The sequence below is a fragment of the Neoarius graeffei genome, chromosome 1 (assembly GCF_027579695.1).
Source record: "Neoarius graeffei isolate fNeoGra1 chromosome 1, fNeoGra1.pri, whole genome shotgun sequence".
Taxonomy (NCBI): Eukaryota; Metazoa; Chordata; class Actinopteri; order Siluriformes; family Ariidae; genus Neoarius; species Neoarius graeffei.
In genome coordinates, this window is record NC_083569.1 from 3,271,396 (window position 1) to 3,292,923 (window position 21,528).

The 21,528-nt window shown below is 41.6% G+C and overlaps 1 protein-coding gene across 1 annotated transcript in view; it reads right to left on the reverse strand.

The window, feature by feature from the left end:
* The window catches only part of dpp6b (dipeptidyl-peptidase 6b), a 178,119-nt gene that overhangs the window by 30,558 nt on the left and 126,033 nt on the right, over positions 1-21,528 (reverse strand). Inside the window, exons 7-11 of the mRNA XM_060928201.1 lie at positions 20,583-20,664; positions 17,537-17,657; positions 4,422-4,576; positions 2,444-2,541; positions 2,169-2,295 (exon numbers count right to left, since the gene is read on the reverse strand). Of these exons, the coding sequence (XP_060784184.1) occupies positions 2,169-2,295; positions 2,444-2,541; positions 4,422-4,576; positions 17,537-17,657; positions 20,583-20,664 (583 nt within the window). The remainder of the gene's footprint in view (positions 1-2,168; positions 2,296-2,443; positions 2,542-4,421; positions 4,577-17,536; positions 17,658-20,582; positions 20,665-21,528) is intronic.

Sequence of the window (21,528 nt, forward strand, 5' to 3'; positions counted from 1 at the left end):
CGCACAAAAAAATAAAGAAAATTGGGAGATCCTGAATTACTTTCAAAATAACAAAATTTATTATCATTCACCAATGAACTCATTACATCCCCAGGGTGCGCGCTTGCATTAATGAGGAACCAAGTTGCAGTGGAGCCAAAGACGTCCCGCAAATCACTTGAGGATGAGGCATTCGATTCCGTACGGTTTGTGTGTTGTAACGTTACAGTTCGCACGGAGTTCGCTGATACACCGTCTCGAGATGTGCTTGGACCTGACAACGGTGAACAAAATTGAGTGATGGCATGCGATTGTTGCAGACTTTTATGGGCAGCCTGGTGCTTCTCCGCTTTCGCGTGCGATTCCGGTGCCTTTACACCCAGGGTGCCGAGTTTGAGTGTTCTTTTGCACAATGTGCAGTATGCCTCAAACGGATTGTTTGGTACACGTTTTAACCAGTCTACGAAATCATTGCGTTCAAGCCAGCAGTCGTTAAACTTGCATTTGCCCATTTTGCTACAAACCGTGACGATCTCCCTCGCTTCTTTAAGGCTCTACTATCCAAATGCACGCATACCATGCCCTGCACATCACCATGCCAACCGGGCTAGACGCCGGATTCCACTGTGTCTCATTTGTAGTTTGCAGCGTAGCCTACTGATACTAAGTAGGCCTAGCCTATATGAACCTACAATGCAAAATATGCTCGTATTTTAGACTTTTTAAGGCCTTGGGTTGACTGGTAAAGTTATCAATTGGTTAAAATCATACTTAAAAGATAGGAGCTTCTTTGTTACCATAGGAAATTGTACCTCAACATCAATGTCCTTGACCTGTGGTGTCCCCCAGGGGTCGATTCTTGGACCATTACTATTCAACCTTTATATGCTCCCACTTGGGCAAATTATCAAGAACAACTCAATTTTGTATCACTGCTATGCAGATGACACCCAAATTTATTTTGCTCTATCACCTAATGACTATGCCCCCCTTGAATGTCTCTACCAGTGTATCGATCAAATCAACAACTGGATGTCACAAAATTTTCTTCAGCTGAACACAGATAAAACAGAAGTAATTCTATTTGGAAAAAAGATGAAAGACTCAGGATTACCACTATTCTTGACACAAAGGGGATTAAAACAAAAGAAATGGTTAAAAATCTTGGTGTTTTCATTGACAGCGAGCTAAACTTTGACAGTCACATGAAAGCAATCACTAAAACGGCATTTTATCACCTAAAAAAGTTTCTAAACTAAGAGGACTTATGTCAAAAAATGATTTGGAAAAACTTATCCATGCCTTCATCTCTAGTAGGGTTGATTACTGCAATGGCCTTTTCACAGGCCTGCCAAAAAAAAAAAAAAAAAAACGTCAAACGACTTCAGCTGGTTCAAAATGCAGCGGCTAGGGTTCTCACACGAACAAAAAGAACAGAGAACATTACTCCAATTCTAAGGTCCCTTCACTGGCTTCCAGTAAGCTACAGAATTGACTTTAAAGCATTGCTGCTGGTGTACAAATCTCTAAATGGTACAGGGCCCAATTACCTCTCTGATATGTTGCAGCGGCCTAACCCAATCAGATCTACCAGATCGCAGCAGCAAAATTTACTGGTAAAACCTGTTGTTAAAACAAAGTGTGGTGAAGCAGCTTTTAGCTCCTATGCAGTGCAGCTATGGAACCAACTGCCAGAGGACATCAAAAATGCTCCTGCTGTTGGCAGCTTCAAATCTAGACTAAAGACCAAGCTGTTTTCAGATGCTTTCTGCTAAATTATTAATATTGTCATCTCTACATGCTTTAAACTCTTTACTTTTACAGTCTCTGCATGTTTTAAATTTTACTTAACTTTTATTCTATTTTATTCTGCTGTTTTTTTTCTTTTACTGAACTTTTACTTCATTTTATTATTTTATTTCTACTATTGTTTAATTCTTATTAATTTTCTTCCCCATTTATTTTATGTAATTTTATTTTCTATTGTTTACTGTTTTGCTTTTACTTCTGTAAAGCACATTGAACTGCCACTGTGTATGAAATGTGCTATAGAAATAAACTTGCCTTGCCTTGAATTAGGATTATCAAATTTTAGACCTTTTTAAGACTCCGCCGAAACCCTGTGTTATAGAAAACTAATCAACACATTTCTGACCAATCAGAGTGCAGAAAGAACCCTGAATGGAAACCTTGGTGCAGATTCCGGTGGTGGCTTCACACAGGGTGAGGATGGAGTTGTTCTGCGCTCGGTTCAGCCAGTTGACCGCCAGTTTGGTGCTGGTGGCCCACTTCACCATGGTGATGTAATACTCCTTCCTGAAAAATGACACCCAATTTAAACATTCATCATGATTTAATCAGAACTCTCTACAGACGCACGCTGTCTAATTCCAAGATGGCGGAAATGCCGAAGTAGCTTCTACAGCGCTCTTATTATTTTGTGCACCAAGACTAAAAGACTGACCCGATCCTGGGGTCCTCAGGCTTCTTCATCCGGACCGTGTGGAGCGGCCCGTTCAGACTCACCACCGACACGTAGATCTCAGGGTTCTCCTCTCCGGCCTGCGTCGGGAAAATCACATCACATCACATTACATCATGTCCACGTCTCATACAGTTATATCCTTTTTACACTGAAGACGGGGACAGAGATCAGCTCTGTACTGGAAAAAGTATGAAATATAGAATATTTATTTGCATAAAAAGATCTTGATCAGTCCTAATAAATAAATTCTGAGATCTTGTACGGTGCACACACCTTGTGTTATTTAGCCGAGTCTTTAATCGCCCTGCTCAGGGTTTTTTTTTTTCCCTTTTTAAAACAAAACGTCCTCCAAATGAAAAGGAGGAGTTCACAAGAAAGGTCAGCGTTTGACGTTTTTCCTCCCACACTCAGCAAGTCTGCTCCATTCGAAATGAAAGAAAATCCATCAGCAAAGGAAACTACTTACTTCTCTCCTTATGCATTAGAGAATTGATTATTTTTGGGGAGGGGGGACTTTTTAAAAGAAAAAAAAAAATGTGCAACATCAGCTGTTCTTAAATTTGTATAAATTTTCTTGTCTCACAGGAGAACATTAGATCAGATTACCACCGGCCTGGGTCTGCTATTCTCCTCTCAGACTCGGGCACTTTTCTGGCCGCGAGCTTCAGGATCTCTGCGCATCTCTCAGGACTTGAACGCTTCGTTTTACATCGAGGTTGAGTCGTTCAAAGAAGTTCAGGAGTTTTGTTTGAAAAGGTCGCCATGTTTAAAGAACAGCTTTCAGTGGACACTTCCTGTGAAAGTAGGCGGTTCTTGGACATGGTTATCGACTAAACCAGTGATTCCCAACCACTGTGCCGTGGCACATTAGTGTGCCGTGGGAAATTATCCAATTTCACTTAATTGTTCTAAAAAAATTATTTATTTACTGCAAATAATTTGTCTTCGTTCATCTATGCCAGCAACGTATAGTGACAGGCAGAACAATTAAATACTCTTCCACTAGATGGCAGCAGGTAGCTAATTAACCTGTGTATCTACCTGTTGCCATTCAAACAATAGAATTAGTAATGCTTCGGGTGTGACGGCGGTGATAGCGATGGATAAATATTTGAAAAGAAAAAGTACACAATCCAAACTGGGTCCTGGAGAAAATTCTGACCCAGATGAAGGCCTTAGTATGAGTAGAGGTCAGAAGAAAGCAAAAGAAGTGATTTTCCACAACCTATCTATGCGAGCTGGGCTTTTCAAGCATGACTGGTATAAAAACTAGAAAAGGAGAGCGACTCAGAGCTGTTGAGGAAGATCTTCGTGCGCGTCTTTCTTCAATTCCTGCGAGTATATCAGCTTTGTGTTCGGCTAAACAGGCCCAGGTTTCACACTGAGTAAGTAAATTGAGACTAGATGATCATTATATATATACTTTTTGTGACATTTTTGTTTGGTGGTGTGCCGTGGGATTTTTCGAATGTAAAATATGTGCCGTGGCTCAAGAAAGGTTGGGAAACACTGGACTAAACGGACCGGGCGACGAGGTCCTGTGACGCTAGACGCGAATGTTTTCGTTCCATCAGATTATTCACTCGTATTAATTGCTACACATCACAAAATGGCTCCTTAGTCCAAGTGCTAACTGTCTATAAAACTCAGGTTCAAACTCCGTTACGCGTTTTCATGACAGTTTAAGGATTGAAATCTCAAACTCTACACCGAATAAAGCAGCAGAAGGAAAGCAGTGATGATGCTCCTTTCCTCCGGTGTGTGATATTTTCTGAAGAGCAAAAGATTCAATTATGTAAATGAGCTCTGAGTCTCGGCTCTCCGCGTGCCGTATCTCATCAGTGCAGCTTTCTTACGACCCCCCCGTGTTTACCGTTAGAGCCTTCTGTTTCCCTGGAAGGCTGTTTTCCACCCCGATAGTGCGCACGTGTGTGCGTGTAAAAGATAACAAGCTCACTTTTGGGTAGCGGTACTCCTGAGCGCCGGGGTACAGGCCCCCCGTGAACAGGGGCATCTCCATCTTGGGCACCAGCGTGTCGTCGATGGTGGCGTACGCAAGTCTGAGGCCGTCCGGAGACCACCAGTGAGCCACGTGAGACGTGAAGATCTCCTCTGCACAAGAGACAAACAGAGAAGATCAATCAAAATAAAAACCTCCTCACAATCAATACGGCATTAAATGAGTTCAGAAAATCACTAAGTTAATATAAACACGTATTAATAATGAAAAAAATAAAAAATGTTCAATGTAATAAATAACTAAAATTAATGATCAATTAATTAATAGATAAAAGAATACATACACAAATTAAAAATAAATAAAACCACAAATGTATAAATAACATTTAATAAATAGCTAAAGATAAAAGAAATATCTGGATCATAAATAAATAGCAAACAAGTGTCGCCAGGCAAAACAAACCTCGCCCGGCGGCACTTATTTTGTACCTATATGCTGATAATGGTAATATTCCTCAATCATCAGCTGTCAGGTTATAGTCCTATGAAAATCCATGACCTTGAGTTTGACATTTCAAAGTCACTCAAGGTCAAAGATCATGGTGCCAAATGAAAGCCCATATGGCACTTCCTGTAAGTTGATAATGGTAAATAGCTGTCTACCGTCAACCATTTTCAAGTTGCAGCCCTCTGAAAATCCGTGACCTCGAGTTTGACCTTTCAGGGTCACTCAAGATCATGGTGCCAAATGAAAGGCCACATGGGGGTTGCTCATAATAGTAAACATCTGTCTATCGGCAACCAGTTTTGAGTTATAATGGAAAATGTTATTTTGACCAAAAGGTTGACCTTTCCGGTGACCTTGACCTTCAGTTTGACCTGATTACCCCCAAAGTTTAATCAGGTAATCTATGGACCATTGCCCACGTAGCCTGAAAATTTGAAGAAGTCAATCGGTGCAACCGTCTAGACGCTAGATTGTTAACAGACACACAAACTGCACTGATTACAATCCATCGCCCCGCTGACTCCGTCGCGGCCGGGATAATAAACAAACACAATTTAATTACCAAACATAAATCAATATTATATACACAAATATTTTGACTTCATCAACAATAAATAATTAACGAAGGACTTCAATTAATTAAATACTCCAATTAATTAATTTGGGGGTTTTCAAAGTGTGGGAGAGTCCGCCCTCCCTCGGAGAGCAAATAAACAACAGCGCCCCCCCTTACAATTTTTGTTGTTGCTATACTTAATGTTCCATTCGTATTTTTAAAATGGTTGTTGTACACATTTTTTTTTTCACATTTTAAGCATCTGTGCTTTTTAAAACATCTTTTTTGTTTTTACACATTTTAAACATCTCATAGCATCGTTAGCTAGCACCTCTTGGCAGACAACACACTGTGGCAGTGGAGCATCTTCAGATCCAGTCCATTAAAATCCAAACTTTAAATAATCGTGGTCATACTTCCTTCTTTTTTCAGTCCCCCCAGGATTCCGCGAGCCTTTTTTGTGATTGTTGCGGGCTAAAATGTCTGATGTTGCGGGGGGTTTTCCAAAAAATTGCGAGGAAAGTTGCGGTGTTTTTTAGGTCTTTGTTGTGATTACATTGCGGAGGAAGTGAAAGTTGCGAGAAATTGTTGCGATTTTCTCTTTTTGTGATTAAAATTGAGTGATATGTTAAATATGAAGTTATTACCGAAAAACTATTGATTAAAAAAACAAAGACACTGAGAAATGGTCCTATAAACAACTTTACCAATATAAAAGATTACCAGGACTACAAAAATGCAGAAAAATAGGCTTTACTTATCCAAATGCACCTGTTGGTTCAAAAGTTAAAGTGCAGAGAACCTCACAGCACAACATGAAGTTACCTTCAAATATAATATAAATGCCTCAGCTTTCATGTAAGAAAACACAATATTAATACTAGTACTGTGTGCAGGCAGTCTCTCCTGAAGACTAAATTAAACAATAATTATAAACTAATAAAATAAATGGCTCAGGCTTCATAGAAGAAAAAAACAAATTTGAACAGAATCTCACAGTATGATGCTGAAGCTGCCTAAACAATGGAAAATAAAATACCATTTTGGCAAAAATGTTGGCATCCATTAATTTCTTGTATTAAGTAAAAAAAAAAATAAAGTGCGCACAGTCCTTCACTGTAAACATAACACACTTTCAGTAACAGAATTTAAGCCGATATAAACACTGACTCGCACACAGTGTTGCCAGATACTACTGACGTTTTCCAGTCCAAAATATGTTCAAAACCCGCCAAAATGCACTTAAAACCGCCCAATCTGGCAACACTGCGCACATGCTGCTTCTCTCGAACGTATACACGGAAGTGAGGCGGAAGGTAGTTTGTCGACGTCACCTCAAGACGACGCCAACGATTGGTCAAATTTGCGGGAAAGTTGCGGTGATTGGATATAATTGCAACACCGCCCTGAATTCGCGGGGATTAGTTGAATTTGCGTTGAAGTTGCAAATCGCAACATCGCGAAATCCTGGAGGCTCTGTTTTTTTTGCTTGGCCCAGACTCTGTCTCCTCACTCACTGTAGCTTTAGGTACTAAAAATCGATCCATTTTGTCTCTGGCAAAGGCTAGCTGAATTTCGCTAAATGTCCGCAATAGTAACTTATTCTGGTTTATTTTTCCTCACGTTGCGCCCCCCAGGGGAGGCACACCCCACACTTTGAAAAGCCCTGAATTAATTGATTGATAATAGTAATTAAATAAATACAAAACACAGCTGAGGGTTGGGAACGGTCTCGAGGAGAAACCGGGATGAAAAACAGAAGCCTCACTGCACTCGACCTTTAAACACTTCAGAAAGTCATCTCCAGTCCACCTCACGTCCTGAAACGCGTCTACAGGTTATGAATTAGATGAAGGAAAAGCTTTGAAACGGAGAGGTCGGAGGTCATGGAGTGAAACAGCTCTAACTGCAAATATGAGCAAAAAAATAAAACCGCGTGGGTGTGATTTATTGCCCCATTCGCTGTTGCTCCTCCGCCTCAGGAGCTCGATCCATCACCACATAAACCTGACTGAATCTGGCCACACGCTCTGGAGTGTAAAATACGAGCGGCTGCACCAGGAGGAGGAGGAGGACGAGGAGTGCTGCTCTTCGAGGCTCGCCTGCTGATTACGGGGCAATTAATCAACACTGAAGTCTCAGTAACAACCCACTGCTGCCAAAATGTCCGAGAAACAACAACAGCACGGTTTCCGTTCAGCTTCGTTTTCTGTCCAAACGGCGACACTGACACTCTGGTGTGGGTTTTTTGGTGCACTTCTCTCGCCACAAGCTTCAGAATCCTAATTTAAACACTGTTGCCAGTTCCGTCGCCATTTCCAAAAGAATCGGATTCACTGCTTCGACTCGGCGAGCTCCATATCCACGCCGTATGACTCGAACATACACCAGCCATCATGAAGTGAATTAAAGGTGTAGTGTGTCATATTTAAAAACACTCCTTTAATTTAAACCGGCTGGGGGGGATTAAAATTTTTTTAAAAAAGGTAAATCTCAATTTCACCATGCAGCTAATCTGGATCATTTCTGACCTTTAAGTTTTTCTGGCCCAGAAATAAGCTCCACCCCAAGCTGAAACAGATATGTGACCCCTCACCGAATCCAGGGACGCATGTCGGCCGAAACGAATCCGAGATAATCGCAAAAGAAGCATTTTTTTTCGAAATTTGTGATTTTTGTTTTTTTCATCATGTGCAAGTTGAGATCTTGAAGAATGCAATCAGTATTTCAGATTGTTTTGTTGGAAAAGCATACATTTTTTGTTGCAAATTGTCTCGTTTTTGTCAGGACTGTAGCCTGCTGGGGGGTGTGGGTAAATTACCATATGGGCCATTCACATGATGATTTAAGTCTTTTGTTGTTTTTTTTCGTGAATCAGCTGTATGATACGAGCTGAGCTCGTGGCTACTTAAGCTGCATACAGGCGTGTAATTTCACTATGGAATGAGGAAGCTAAACAGAGCGCAGAGGAGCTGAAACACCGCGAAGCAAACAGACACACGGTATTTACATCGGAGATCACCATTTCTAGCAAAAAAAACCGCAACCTCGTTTTCCAGATTGAATGGAATACTTGAATGATCGGATGATACACGGACTGTTCTAGGATTACATTCCATCGGAGGCATTGGTGTGTGCAAGGCGCCGTTTCTCTTTCTGATGGGGTGAGTTTATTAATCTAAGGCTGTGTGGTTATTTTTGCATGTAACGGAGAGTGTTGTGGTTTGGTTAAGCCTAGGTCACAACCGGACGTACGATTTTTTGGCCGTGCGATTTTTGGCGTTTCCCAAATCGCTGCGGTTTTTTTTTTTGTTCACGGAGAAAGACGCGCGTTGGCCGCAAGTTTGTCTTGCAACCTGAAAAAAACGTAAGCGCCCGTAGAGTTTGTTTGACATGACAAAGAACCTCTGCGGCCGGTCTGCGGCTCGAAAATCAGCACATCACACGCGCGCTCTCGTGCGTTTCTTGCGTTTTTTGCGTGTAGACCGGCCGTAGGAGCACGGTACGGCCGGTTGTGACCGAGGCTTTACATGAAACTAGCGTTGTGTTAGTTGTGTCATCATCGTGCTATCTTTCTTTCTTACGGTGTGAGTAATTTTTCAACCACAAAACGTTAAAGTATACTTTAGGACTTATTTTTGTACTTCATAATTGTGTTGGGCATACTTTGCATGGAAGGAAAATTGACGTGGTGATCTTTGTTTACATGAAAGTAGCATCGTGCTAGCTCATAGGGGGTAGGGCTTTCCTTAATGTCATGCAGATGAGCAGCATTATGTGCCCGCCCTGCACCCAGAGTAGCTGAGATGGAAAACTTTGAGGGCGATTTTCTCCCTTTCCTGTTTTAAGAAGTATACACTTTCAAAAGGCCACACATTCTTCAAATATTGTCAGATCTCCACATGGAAGGCATCATTGGAAAGCTTAGAAACTGGACTTTCTGAATCTGTCAATAACTCAAAATGCCCCCGGGCCGACATGTGTCCCTGGATTCCGTGATCTGCCACATATTATTCTTTAAAAGGAACAGTGCAGTTTTTAGCAGTGAAGGCGGAGTCATGTGAAATTTTCTACAGGCACTTGAGCGTTCTAAAAGTTACAGACTGCCCCTTTAATAGTTTAGCTTTAAACTATTTGTTTGATCAATTTTTGTTTCAGTCCCATTCCTGAATGTTGATCAGCGCAGAGAAAGCTCTAGAAATGCAGGAGCTTTAGCCCTCGCCGTACGGTATGTAGGACAGAACGTCAGTGTGCTGTAAAGGGCCACAGGATGGCAGTAGAGCTCCGTCATGGGTTTTATGGTCAACATTTACGACACGCCGTGAAGCAGGCTCTAACGCGTCCTGGCCAAGGAGGCGTGCCCAATCCTCACGGCTTGTTTATCTCAGATTAAAATAAAACGCTGAAATGCACGTGTTCTGCGCGTGCAAAATATACGATGAGTAATTAATGAGACAGATCTTTATTGAGCCTTATTTATTTAGAAATGATAAAGTTCTCAAATTGAATGTGCATGAATGTCATTTAAATAATTTATTATAATAATTGTGCCGAATATAAAATGTGAACACGCAACTAAATCCAGTTTAAAGATTTCTTGTTTTTCTTTGAAAAGCTTTTTTTTAATGATTGTTTTTACTATAAAAAGAAAAATAAGAATAAAATAACTCATTTTATAAATAATTATTTAAAAATGCTGCAGAAATCATACAAATAATTGATAAAAAAAAAAAAACAAGAATGTGAGGAAATGCAAAAAAGGTGTTTGAAAATGATCTCTCTCTCTAAAGGTCAGAGTCTTTATCCCTTCACACGTTTCTGAGGAAGAGCGGCGTTCTTCCTCCGATGACACGGCCTCGGCTTTTTCTCTTTCCCCACAGGAGCCGAGATTCATCTGCTGTTCAGAACTGATTAGTATTCCTTTCAAAAAAAAAAAAACTGGATGTAAACCCTACTGGGAGAGAGAGAGAGAGAGAGAGACAGCGCAAGACACACAGACAGACAGATGGAGAGACACAGACAGACAGAGAGAGAGACGGAGAGCACCATGAGGCACCTGATGTCTCTCACACACACCTGATTACTCTGTAATAAATCGGAGATAAAGGATCACAGCTCTGCCTTTTCTTCCCCTGCACCACCGAACACTTGGAGACGAGGAGAAAAGATAAAAAAGGGAAAACCTCAGGTGTAAAAGCAGCAGAGTGAGAAATGAAACCGCGAGGATTTATGAGCCGTGTCTCGTCGGAGCAGAGCAGAGCCGCGGGGCGGATGTGGTGAACTTCACAGCGTCTGAGAAGCCGATACACTGGGATTCGGCTCGGCTACAGAACAACATCATATTTATTTATTCATAAAAATGAAGCGTCATCAGCGTTCATACAGTCTTTCATGCCTCGTGTACCTCCAGAAGACTTAAAGTCAGAGCCAGAACAGAAACCCATCAGGTTTCCTAGTCCAACGTTCAGCGATCTCATGCACACCGACGAGCTCCGCGTCTCCATTTCAAATCCTCCGCCGTCATCATGATCTGTGTCTCGAAGCTAAAGCTCTGACTTTTTAAACTCTGGAGGTTTCAAGGTGACACGAGACGCCAGGAACAGGACAGAACGATGGGCTCAGAGACACGACGTCTCTGACCTGTCCTTTTTTACTGATTAAAAAAAAAAACGTATCCCACCTAAATAAACAGAAGTACGTATACCCTCCCTCCCTCCCTCCCCACTCCCTTCTGCTCAGAACATTACATGTCGATGCATGTTGTGATGGAGAATTAAGGACAAAAGGTAAAAGAGCGATAGCGGACAAATCACTCACGCAAGGAAAATCGCCTACAGGTTATTTTTAAGGTAACGGATGAAGGGCAGCCAGATCCTGTTAAACTGCAACTCTCTGTTCCTCAGAGCAAACCTTAGTTTTTCAAGGTGCAGAGCGTCAGCTAGTGGACTGAAAGCTACTGAACTCAAATCACAGACTTCCAATTTTATTATTATTATTATTATTATTATTTTTAAAGGTCCCATGGCATGAAATTTTCACTTTGAGGTTTTTTAACGTTAAAATGAGTTCCTCTGACCTTCTTAAGTCACCCCAGTGGCTAGAAATTTCATAAACCAAACTATGCCCAACATTTGAGAATGGCGCGTCAAAACGGCGCGTTGATAAACTCTTCCCTTTACTACGTCAGCAAGGGAGATGATCCCCACGCCCCCCCTCTGGATTCCCACCCACTGTATGGATTGCCCCGCCCAGCTCAAAAGTTGCCACCAAACATGGAAGTTGCGCTGTACATGGATGTGACGACACAGAAAGGAGTCTGTTTTTACTGGCGACGGGAGAGCCCCTGAAGACGCAGTGGCTTCATTTGATTTACTCCAATAATACGCCGTCGAGTCTACCTAAGACGGTGTATGTTTGTCGGAAGCATTTTCCTGATGAATGTTTCCACAACTTGGGACAGTACAGGGCAGGTTTTGCACATCAACTGTCACTGAAGCCTGGGTCCGTACCAAGCATCCCTGCCGCATCAGCCACAAACACCGAACAAGTAAGTGTAGAACTGTTAAGTCGTTTTGCCGTGTTTTAAAATCGGTGCCACGTTAGCCTTGCAATGGCTACATTAGCTGTGCAGCTAACCGCTTCCTGCAGTTAGCCAGGTACTCTGCGCTACAAAACCAAAAAGCATGCAGCATGCTCTGTTATAATAGCCAATCAAAACAGTTTTTACAAAGACACCCACATTCTTTTTTTAAGTCACTCGTTCATTTTATTTGTTTGTTTGTTCAGTAAAAACCCAAACATTTGTTGAATTTATTTTATTTCCTCACGTCGCACCTTAATGACGTCAGCGCGCGGTATTTTTCCCTTCGCGGTTTGTTCCTTCTCTCTCGCCATAGTAAGACACCCACATCCGCTTGTTCTGACCCACTGGAGGTAGCGGCACAGTGCTGTTAGCCAATCAGAGGTAACACGTTTACATGTCATGAATATTAATGATAAGACCCGCCCCCACCCTCTACCCTTCCCCGCCTCCTGCTTCTCATTAGCAAAACGACGCACTGGGAAAAGCGCTGAAATGGGGCTTTCTCCCAGGAGGCTATATCTACGTGCCGAGGGTTCATTTCGAGAAAGGCTGCGGATAGAACATCCGGAAACCTCCACGAGCCCGTTTAAAGCATCAACAAACCACCACGCCATGGGACCTTTAAATAGAACAGTTAATGAATTTATCTCCACATGGCTCTAAATTCTCCGCTATTTTTTCCTGCTTCACCATAACCCCATACAAGATACTACCGTATGTCACGCATCACGTGGTGGGCTTTCCCCGTTCACGCAAGGCGAACAACCAAACTAATAAATATCGGCGGTCAGCGAGCACCTCGGTGTGACCAGCTGTTCGTTTAGCGACGGAGCAAAGGTAAACCTGCGCATGCGCACACACACGGACTTCCTGTCTGCGCGATTTCATGCACATTATTTGCTTTAATCCCTTCAAATTAAATCACTTCCCAGCCGCAGAACGGCCTGGTATTTTCTCAGATATTACAGAAATAAACAGATATCACAATCACCACATTTCAGACGGAACTAAATCTCACGAAATTCAAAGGCTGTCTCGCTTTAAGCATTGTATTTTTTTCTTTTCGGATTTGTACTTTTTTTTTTAAATAAACCAGACAGTTTAAATTGGTTCATTGCCATTTAAAACACCACACTGGAACTAACTCGTATTAACCTTTTGTGACCAAGAGCTACCGGGCTTAAATATTTTCTTTTCACTGCATGTAATTAAACACGATAGCTCTAAATGTCGACATTTAAATATCCGTAAGATAAAACTGGAACATTAAGGTGAATCTAAATATAGGTGTTCGTTTTTTTTTAATACGACATTAATCCTGGAGTTGATGAACCTGGATGTTGTTTCTGGAGTGTTTGTGATCGAGAGCCTCGTCAGCAGGATGAAATGAAACACACGCCATGAAAGCGATTTTATTGCGTTTCTAATTTCGGAGGTGAAAGCGGTCGGTCTGATCAGACATCACAGCAGCATCGCTCTCACATACCATCGCACCACTGTGTGTGTTGCATATCAAATCACACACTCCTCATACTGCCATCCCAGCATGTCGCTCGCCTCAGCTCGTTCCCCTCTCCCTGACGCAGAACCCATCCTCACGCCGACGATGGCGGGATAAAACGCCGCCTGCCGTTTTACACTTTTCTTTACACATTGCTGTAGACAGCTTTGCTAAAAACTGCTCACGTGATAAGACATGATCCTCCTCAAACGCCGTCAGTGAATCAGATCGCTTGTTCGTTTGCGTTTATCGGAACATTTTTAACGTGCGATATTTTTCTACAGCACACCTCACGCTCATAGGAAAAAAAAAAACACCTGCTAATTAGAAGAAGCTACGGAAGCTGCGAGAGGCCCTTCATATAATCTTTTTTATTCACCTTGTTATCCCGAGATAACGACATAATGCATGGATTAAAGCAAAAAAAAAAATTATTTGACTGAAAATTTACGGTGGTGGGGGGTTATGGGTGGATTTCGATGAAATTCTGAGAATGGTTAACTTGGAACTGTTAACTTTATTATCAATTAATTAATGGATTAATACAGGGCTTTTCAAAGTGTGGGGCGCGCCTCCCCTAGGGGGCGCCAGAGTTCTTCAGGGGGGGCGCAACGTGAGGAAAAATAAACCAGAATAAGTAACTATTGCGGACATTTAGCGAACTTCAGCTAGCCTTTGCCAGAGACAAAATGGATCGATTTTTAGTACCTAAAGCTACAGTGAGTGAGGAGACAGAGTCTGGGCCAAGCAAAAAAAACAGAGCCTCCAGGATTTCGTGATGTTGCGATTTGCAACTTGAACGCAAATTCAACTAATCCCCGCAAATTCAGGGCGGTGTTGCAATTATATCCAATCACTGCAACCTTCCCGCAAATTTGACCAATCGTTGGCGTCGTCTTGAGGTGACGTCGACAAACTACCTTCCGCCTCACTTCCGTGTACACGTTCAAGAGAAGCAGCATGCGCCGCAGTGTTGCCAGATTGGACGGTTTCAAGTGCATTCTGGCGGGTTTTGAACATATTTTGGGATGGAAAACGTCAGCAGTATCTGGCAACACTGCATGATGTGCGAGTCAGTGTTTATATCGGCTTAAATTCTGTTACTGAAAGTGTGTTATGTTTACAGTGAAGGACTGTGTGCACTTTACATTATTTTTTACTTAATACAAGAAATTAATGGATGCCAACATTTTTGCCAAAACGGTATTTTATTTTCCATTGTTTCGGCAGCTTCAGCATCATACTGTGAGATTCTGTTCAAATTGTTTTTTTTTTCTTCTATGAAGCCTGAGCCATTTATTTTATTAGTTTATAATTATTGTTTAATTTAGTCTTCAGGAGAGACTGCCTGCACACAGTACTAGTATTAATAGTGTTTTTTCTTACATGAAAGCTGAGGCATTTATATTATATTTTAAGGTAACTTCATGTTGTGCTGTGAGGTTCTCTGCACTTTAACTTTTGAACCAACAGGTGCATTTGGATCAGTAAAGCCTATTTTTCTGCATTTTTGTAGTCCTGGTAATCTTTTATATTGGTAAAGATGTTTATAGGACCATTTCTCAGTGTCTTTGATTTTTTAATCACTAGTTTTTCAGTAATAACTTAATATTTAACATATCACTCAATTTTAATCACAAAAAGAGAAAATCGCAACAATTTCTCGCAACTTTCACTTCCTCCCGCAATGTAATTGCAACAAAAACCTAAAAAACACCGCAACTTTCATCGCAATTTTTTTGGAAAACCCCCGCAACATCAGACATTCACAAAAAAGGCCCGCGGAATCCTGGGGGACTGAAAAAAGAAGGAAGTATGACCACGATTATTCAAAGTTTGGATTTTCATGGACCGGATCTGAAGATGCTCCACTGCCACAGTGTGTTGTCTGCCAAGAGGTGCTCGCTAACGATGCTATGAGATGTGTAAAACAAGATGTTTTAAAAACCACAGATGTTTAAAATGTGAAAAAGAAAAAAATGTGTACAGCAACCATTTTTTAAAAATACTAATGGAACATTAAGTATAGCAACAACAAAAATTGTAAGGGGGGGCGCTGTTGTTTATTTGCTCTATGAGGGGGGGCCGACTCTCCCACACTTTGAAAACCCCTGGATTAATATATTCAATTTATTGCACTCTCTTTCCATTGCTTCCGTATATTATTTTTTGTGGCAAACCACACAAATGCAAGCGCCTGGAATGTTTAGTTTTTTGCACCATGAACTAAACGGCTTTCCGTTTTCACCTATTTCGTACAGCCGAGCCCACCTCCACTTGTTTTACACCTTTATCGATGGCAGACACATCAGTGCCTTCTTTCATGTAAAGCGCATCCATGCTGCCGAAACCCAAAGCAGAACGACATGCTCCTCTGTGCTCGACGTCAATATAGAAAAAAGTTTGGATCTTCGCTTAAATTATAATTTGACCTTACTTTGTGTTGAATACGACTTCAAAAACAATTCAAGAGAAATATTGTGGCCAACACGAGTGTTAAGTTACCTAAAAGATGGCGTGAAGTTGGCTGCTATCTACTTTGCGTTCGTTCTCATTTTCCTCCATCATTCCATCGGCCAGAAACAGATGTTTTGACGTAATTTAACTTAGTAGGCTATGATTATTATTTAACCGTAGTCTTCTAGACATTTTGACTGTTTGGCGCATTGAACGCTGGTGTAGGATTTTCAGGGAATAAAGTTTAGCGCATGTCGGAACATCATTGCGCTCGCAGCCTCCAACGTCCTTTAAATTGTGATCTAACGTAGGCTATAAGGCACGGTTCTAACATACCTTACACACTGGCCTAACGAAAATAATAATTGTTGGGGCGTCTGCTGATTTGTTAGCTAGAAATTTAGGTCTAATTACTTCTGACAGTCTGCAAGCATTGCACCGTCGGGTCTTCAAGTCTGGCTGAAGCAGAGGAGCGCGCTTTCCGGGGTTTATTTTTAGTTTTTTTTTTTACATGCTCTATTTCTATATGTCCAGGTTTGAACCAAGTCATTTTGGCGAGATTTAATTTAATACAAAACAGAAATGGTCAGACACAAGCACGCCAAGCACACAGGAATGTATTTTGCCAATTTTGACAGCGCATGTTTTTTTAATGCCGCACCGTAGACAGCGAACGTTTAAACATGATCAAACATAGGAAATGAACGACACAAAGCATGGCTCAAAAACAAAAAAGTTAAATAAACCCTGCTGATAGTTGATGGTGTTGCAACACGTCAGTGTTATAACCCAATCTCTACCCAACCACCCGTCATTTTAATTCTCCTCGGATCAGCACCGACCTCACATTTGGCCTTGGGAGAGTTCAGCTGACGGAAATCCGTCACACGACGGAAAACTTCAATCCATGCATAATTAATTCAGGATGTCGAGAAAACAAAATTATTCCATGATCTCAGCTGGATCGCTGTATCTCCGTCGGTAGAGACGAAGCCGGGCCAGTCTTCTGCGGAGGTGCCGCGGACTAATTTTGAAATGATCCCTTATTAAAAGACTTAATGCAATCTCTCCCTGTGTCAACCCCTGGTCAAAATATTGCCTTATTAGGTGATCGATTATTCCAGACATTCTAATGACCAAAGTTGCGTCTATACAGAATGACAAATAGCCCCAAAGTCAGCATATCACAAGTCTCTTGGCGCACCTGAATGAACCATTTCTCAGCTGTTTACTCGAGATCATGAAATAATTGTTTTGTTTTCTCGAGATCTCGGAATAACGGTTTTGTTTTCTCGAGATCTCAAATTAATTATGTCGTTATCTCGGGATAACAAGGTGAATAAAAAAAAGGATTATATGAAGGGCCTCTCTCGGCTTCCGCATCATCAAGAACCCTTCTGCAGCTATCAGGGCTTACAATGCGCTGAAAGCGATGACGTATTCGAACGAGAGCTGCGCTACTGTCAGAGCAAATCAGAATCAAGAACCGAGCAGCGCCGCGTCCTCACCTTCGTAAAGCCAGTCGGCGAGTCCGTTGAAGACCACGCCCTCTCGTCCGGTCGTGACCAGGCGGATGGGTTTGTCCTTCACAGTGGCTTGGTAATAGATGTTGTTCTCGAAGATGAAGATCTGGTGAGAAACTCAGCACAAGTTACCGCTCAGGTTCGACCAAAATTCAAAACACTGAAGGGTCACAGCGTTACCTTTCGCAGCTTTCAAGAAGCAAAATGTGTGTCGAGATGTGAAAAGTTACTTCTGCGAAGGGTGGGGCTTCTGGCTGCGGAGGAAAAAGGGCCGTCCTTTTTACATATCTGAGTGACGACGTGTAGAGGCGTACTCCAACGTTAAAACATGTACAGTTAGGGCCATAAATATTTGGACAGAGACAGCATTTTTCTAATTTTGGTTCTGTACATTACTACAATGAATTTTGAACAAAACAATTCAGATGCAGTTGAAGTTCAGACTTTCAGCTTTAATTCAGTGGGTTGAACAAAATGATTGCATAAAAACGTGAGGAACTAAAACATTTTTTAAACACAATCCCTTCATTTCAGGGGCTCAAAAGTAATTGGACAAATTAAATAATTGTAAATAAAATGCTCATTTCTAATACTTGGTTGAAAACCCTTTGTTGGCAATGACTGCCTGAAGTCTTGAACTCATGGACATCACCAGACGCTGTGTTTCCTCCTTTTTAATGCTCTGCCAGGCCTTTACTGCAGCGGTTTTCAGTTGCTGTTTGTTTGTGGGCCTTTCTGTCTGAAGTTTAGTCTTTAACAGGTGAAATGCTGCTCAATTGGGTTGAGATCAGGTGACTGACTTGGCCATTCAAGAATATTCCACTTCTTTGCTTTAATAAACTCCTGTGTTGCTTTGGCTTTATGTTTTGGGTCATTGTCCATCTGTATTATGAAATGCCGACCAATCAGTTTGGCTGGATTTGAGCACACAGTATGTCTCTGAATACCTCAGAATTCATCCGGCTGCTTCTGTCCTGTGTCACATCATCAATAAACACTAGTGACCCAGTGCCACTGGCAGCCATGCATGCCCAAGCCATCACACTGCCTCCGCCGTGTTTTACAGATGATGTGGTATGCTTTGGATCATGAGCTGTACCACGCCTTCGCCATACTTTTTTCTTTCCATCATTCTGGTAGAGGTTGAGCTTGGTTTCATCTGTCCAAAGAATGTTCTTGCAGAACTGTGCTGGCTTTTTTTTAGAAAAGTCCAATCTAGCCTTTTTATTCTTGAGGCTTATGAGTGGCTTGCACCGTGCAGTGAACCCTCTGTATTTACTTTCATGCAGTTTTCTCTTTATGGTAGATTTGGATATTGATACGCCTACCTCCTGGAGAGTGTTGTTCACTTGGTTGGCTGTTGTGAAGGGGTTTCTCTTCACTATGGAAATTATTCTGCCATCATCCACTACTGTTGTCTTCTGTGGGCATCCAGGTCTTTTTGCGTTGATGAGTTCACCAGTGCTTTCTTTCTTTCTCAGGATGTACCAAACTGTAGATTTTGCCACTCCTAATATTGTAGCAATTTCTCGGATGGTTTTTTTCTGTTTTCGCAGCTTAAGGATGGCTTGTTTCACCTGCATGGAGAGCTCCTTTGACCGCATGTTTTCTTCACAGCAAAATCTTCCAAATGCAAGCACCACACCTCAAATCAACTCCAGGCCTTTTATCTGCTTAATTGAGAATGACATAACGAAGGAACTGCCCACACCTGCCCATGAAATAGCCTTTGAGTCAATTGTCCAATTACTTCTGGTCCCTTTAAAAACAGGGTGGCACATGTTAAGGAGCTGAAACTCCTAAACCCTTCATCCAATTTTAATGTGGATACCCTCAAATGAAAGCTGAAAGTCTGGACTTTATGTCCACGTCCATTATATAACTATAACTTGAATATGTTTCAGTAAACAGGTAAAAAAAAAAATTTTGTGTCAGTGTCCAAATATATATGGACCTAACTGTAGCTCCTGTACATTAAAGTCCAGAGACCTCAAGGGGCGGAGTCATAGCCAACACTTGTTTTTGATCACGTTTACAGGCGCTCCATCTTTCACACAGCTCTTCCTTTGAGCTAATCTGTTTTTGCGTAATTAATTCAGGACTGTGCACCAGATTGTTCCTTTGCTAATTAGATGAGATGTCGTTACCGTGGAAATGAATATTAATGAGTTAAGGCTTTTATTAATGAAGTGATTAGAGGGCGGAAAGATGACAATCACAGGAACAAAACACAGGAAGAAGAAGAAAAGGGAGCTTGCAAATGAGTAGGCTGCTGACGTGTGTGTGTGAGAGAGGGCTTGTGAGTGATGGTGCCATTTGTCTGTCATCTGCTGCACCGATTTCCTGCCTGATTTCCGCCTCGATCTCTACTCCATCTTGCTTCCTGCGCCGTCTGTGCATCTGTTTATGATCTCTAGCGTTGTCACGGTGACCCCTGGGGGCAGGGTTGAGAAAACCACTCTGCTGCACTTTAACCGCCACAGTATTACAACTTTAACATTATTTCCATTACGGATTATCAACTTGCTAAGCTCCGCCCACACAAGAGTATTTATTTTAGAGCAGGAAGTAAAATCAGGTCTCATCTTTGATACACGCGAAGGTCAGACACAAACAAGGCTTGTGCATCATCCCTAGGGCTAGTACCATCTGCCACACACACACACACCTGATCTCAGTGAGCAGCAGCTCTCTCTGCCCTTATTTAACCCTGACACTGTCTCGTCTCGTCTTCACTGCTCTTCCTACAACTTCATCTATATTTTATTAAAGTGCAATAAAACTGACGTTTAATTAAAAAGTTGCGCAGCGAAAAAGCAGCAAACCGGAATGTCAGGAGGATCTCGGAATCATCAGGAGAACATCTGGGGTTACTATAAAGCGCTTGGTGCGATGGGAACGAGGAGTGCGACTGGTCACATGACCCTCATTACTAACCAGGTGACATGTTCTTGTAGTTCACGAGCTGTTGGTTCGTGTTACTGAAGCAGGTGTGTGTGTGTGTGTGTGTGTGTGTGTGTGTGTGTCTCACCAGTTGTTGGCCTTTCGGACCCCATCCAGCAAACTGCAGTGTTGTGTTCTGCACTTCAGGAGCCGACAGGACCACCGTCTCCCTGTGGGGGGGAATAAATAAATAAATAAATAAATACACACCTTTATTTAATTCGTCAATTACATTCATTAATTATCCCAGAACACCAGTGTGTGTTTACTGGCTGATGAACAGTAACTAATCATTAAAAGATTATAGTTAATAACGATCAAGTTAACAAGTTCACTAATTAGTTATTCGATTAATGAGCCTAATTATTTATTCCATGCATAAGTGAAAATTATAATTCATAACTAAATTAATTATTAACAAAATCAATTCCTTCAGGCTGGGGGGGGGGGGGGGGGGGGCTACTGGCTTAAGCAGTGAAGCTAATTTGCGAATGTACTTTGTTCATTTATTAAGTGAACAAATGTAAAAGTAATTATTTAATGAACCAATTAATTATCCAAGTAATTAATTTACTACATACCTGTTCAGTACAGCATGTGTTTTATAGGCTTAAAATAATTAATCTATCTCTCTATCTCTCATCCTGATTCCGTCTATAAAACCACATTGTAGTTAATTAAGTCTCCGAGTTAATAATCAATGCATTTCTTCCAGCAATAATTAGTTAATAAATTGACTGATTTATTAACTAACTAATTAATTGATTAATCCATCAAATAATGTTCTAGTATGGCGTGTTTTTCCAGACTGAAAGCCGAGGAGTGTGACTAATTATTACAATAATTACAAGCATCGAACTGTAACGCTGAATAAATCAAGTAACTGATTAATTTAAAAAAAGTAACCCAAAAGCTTTAAAAACGCTCCAGAGTGCTGGAGATGGCGGCGTGCGTTATTGCACTGCAGCAACGAAGGAACCGTAGAACCCCCAGCGGAATTATGGGTTTAGAGCAAAGAACCGATCCACAGCACG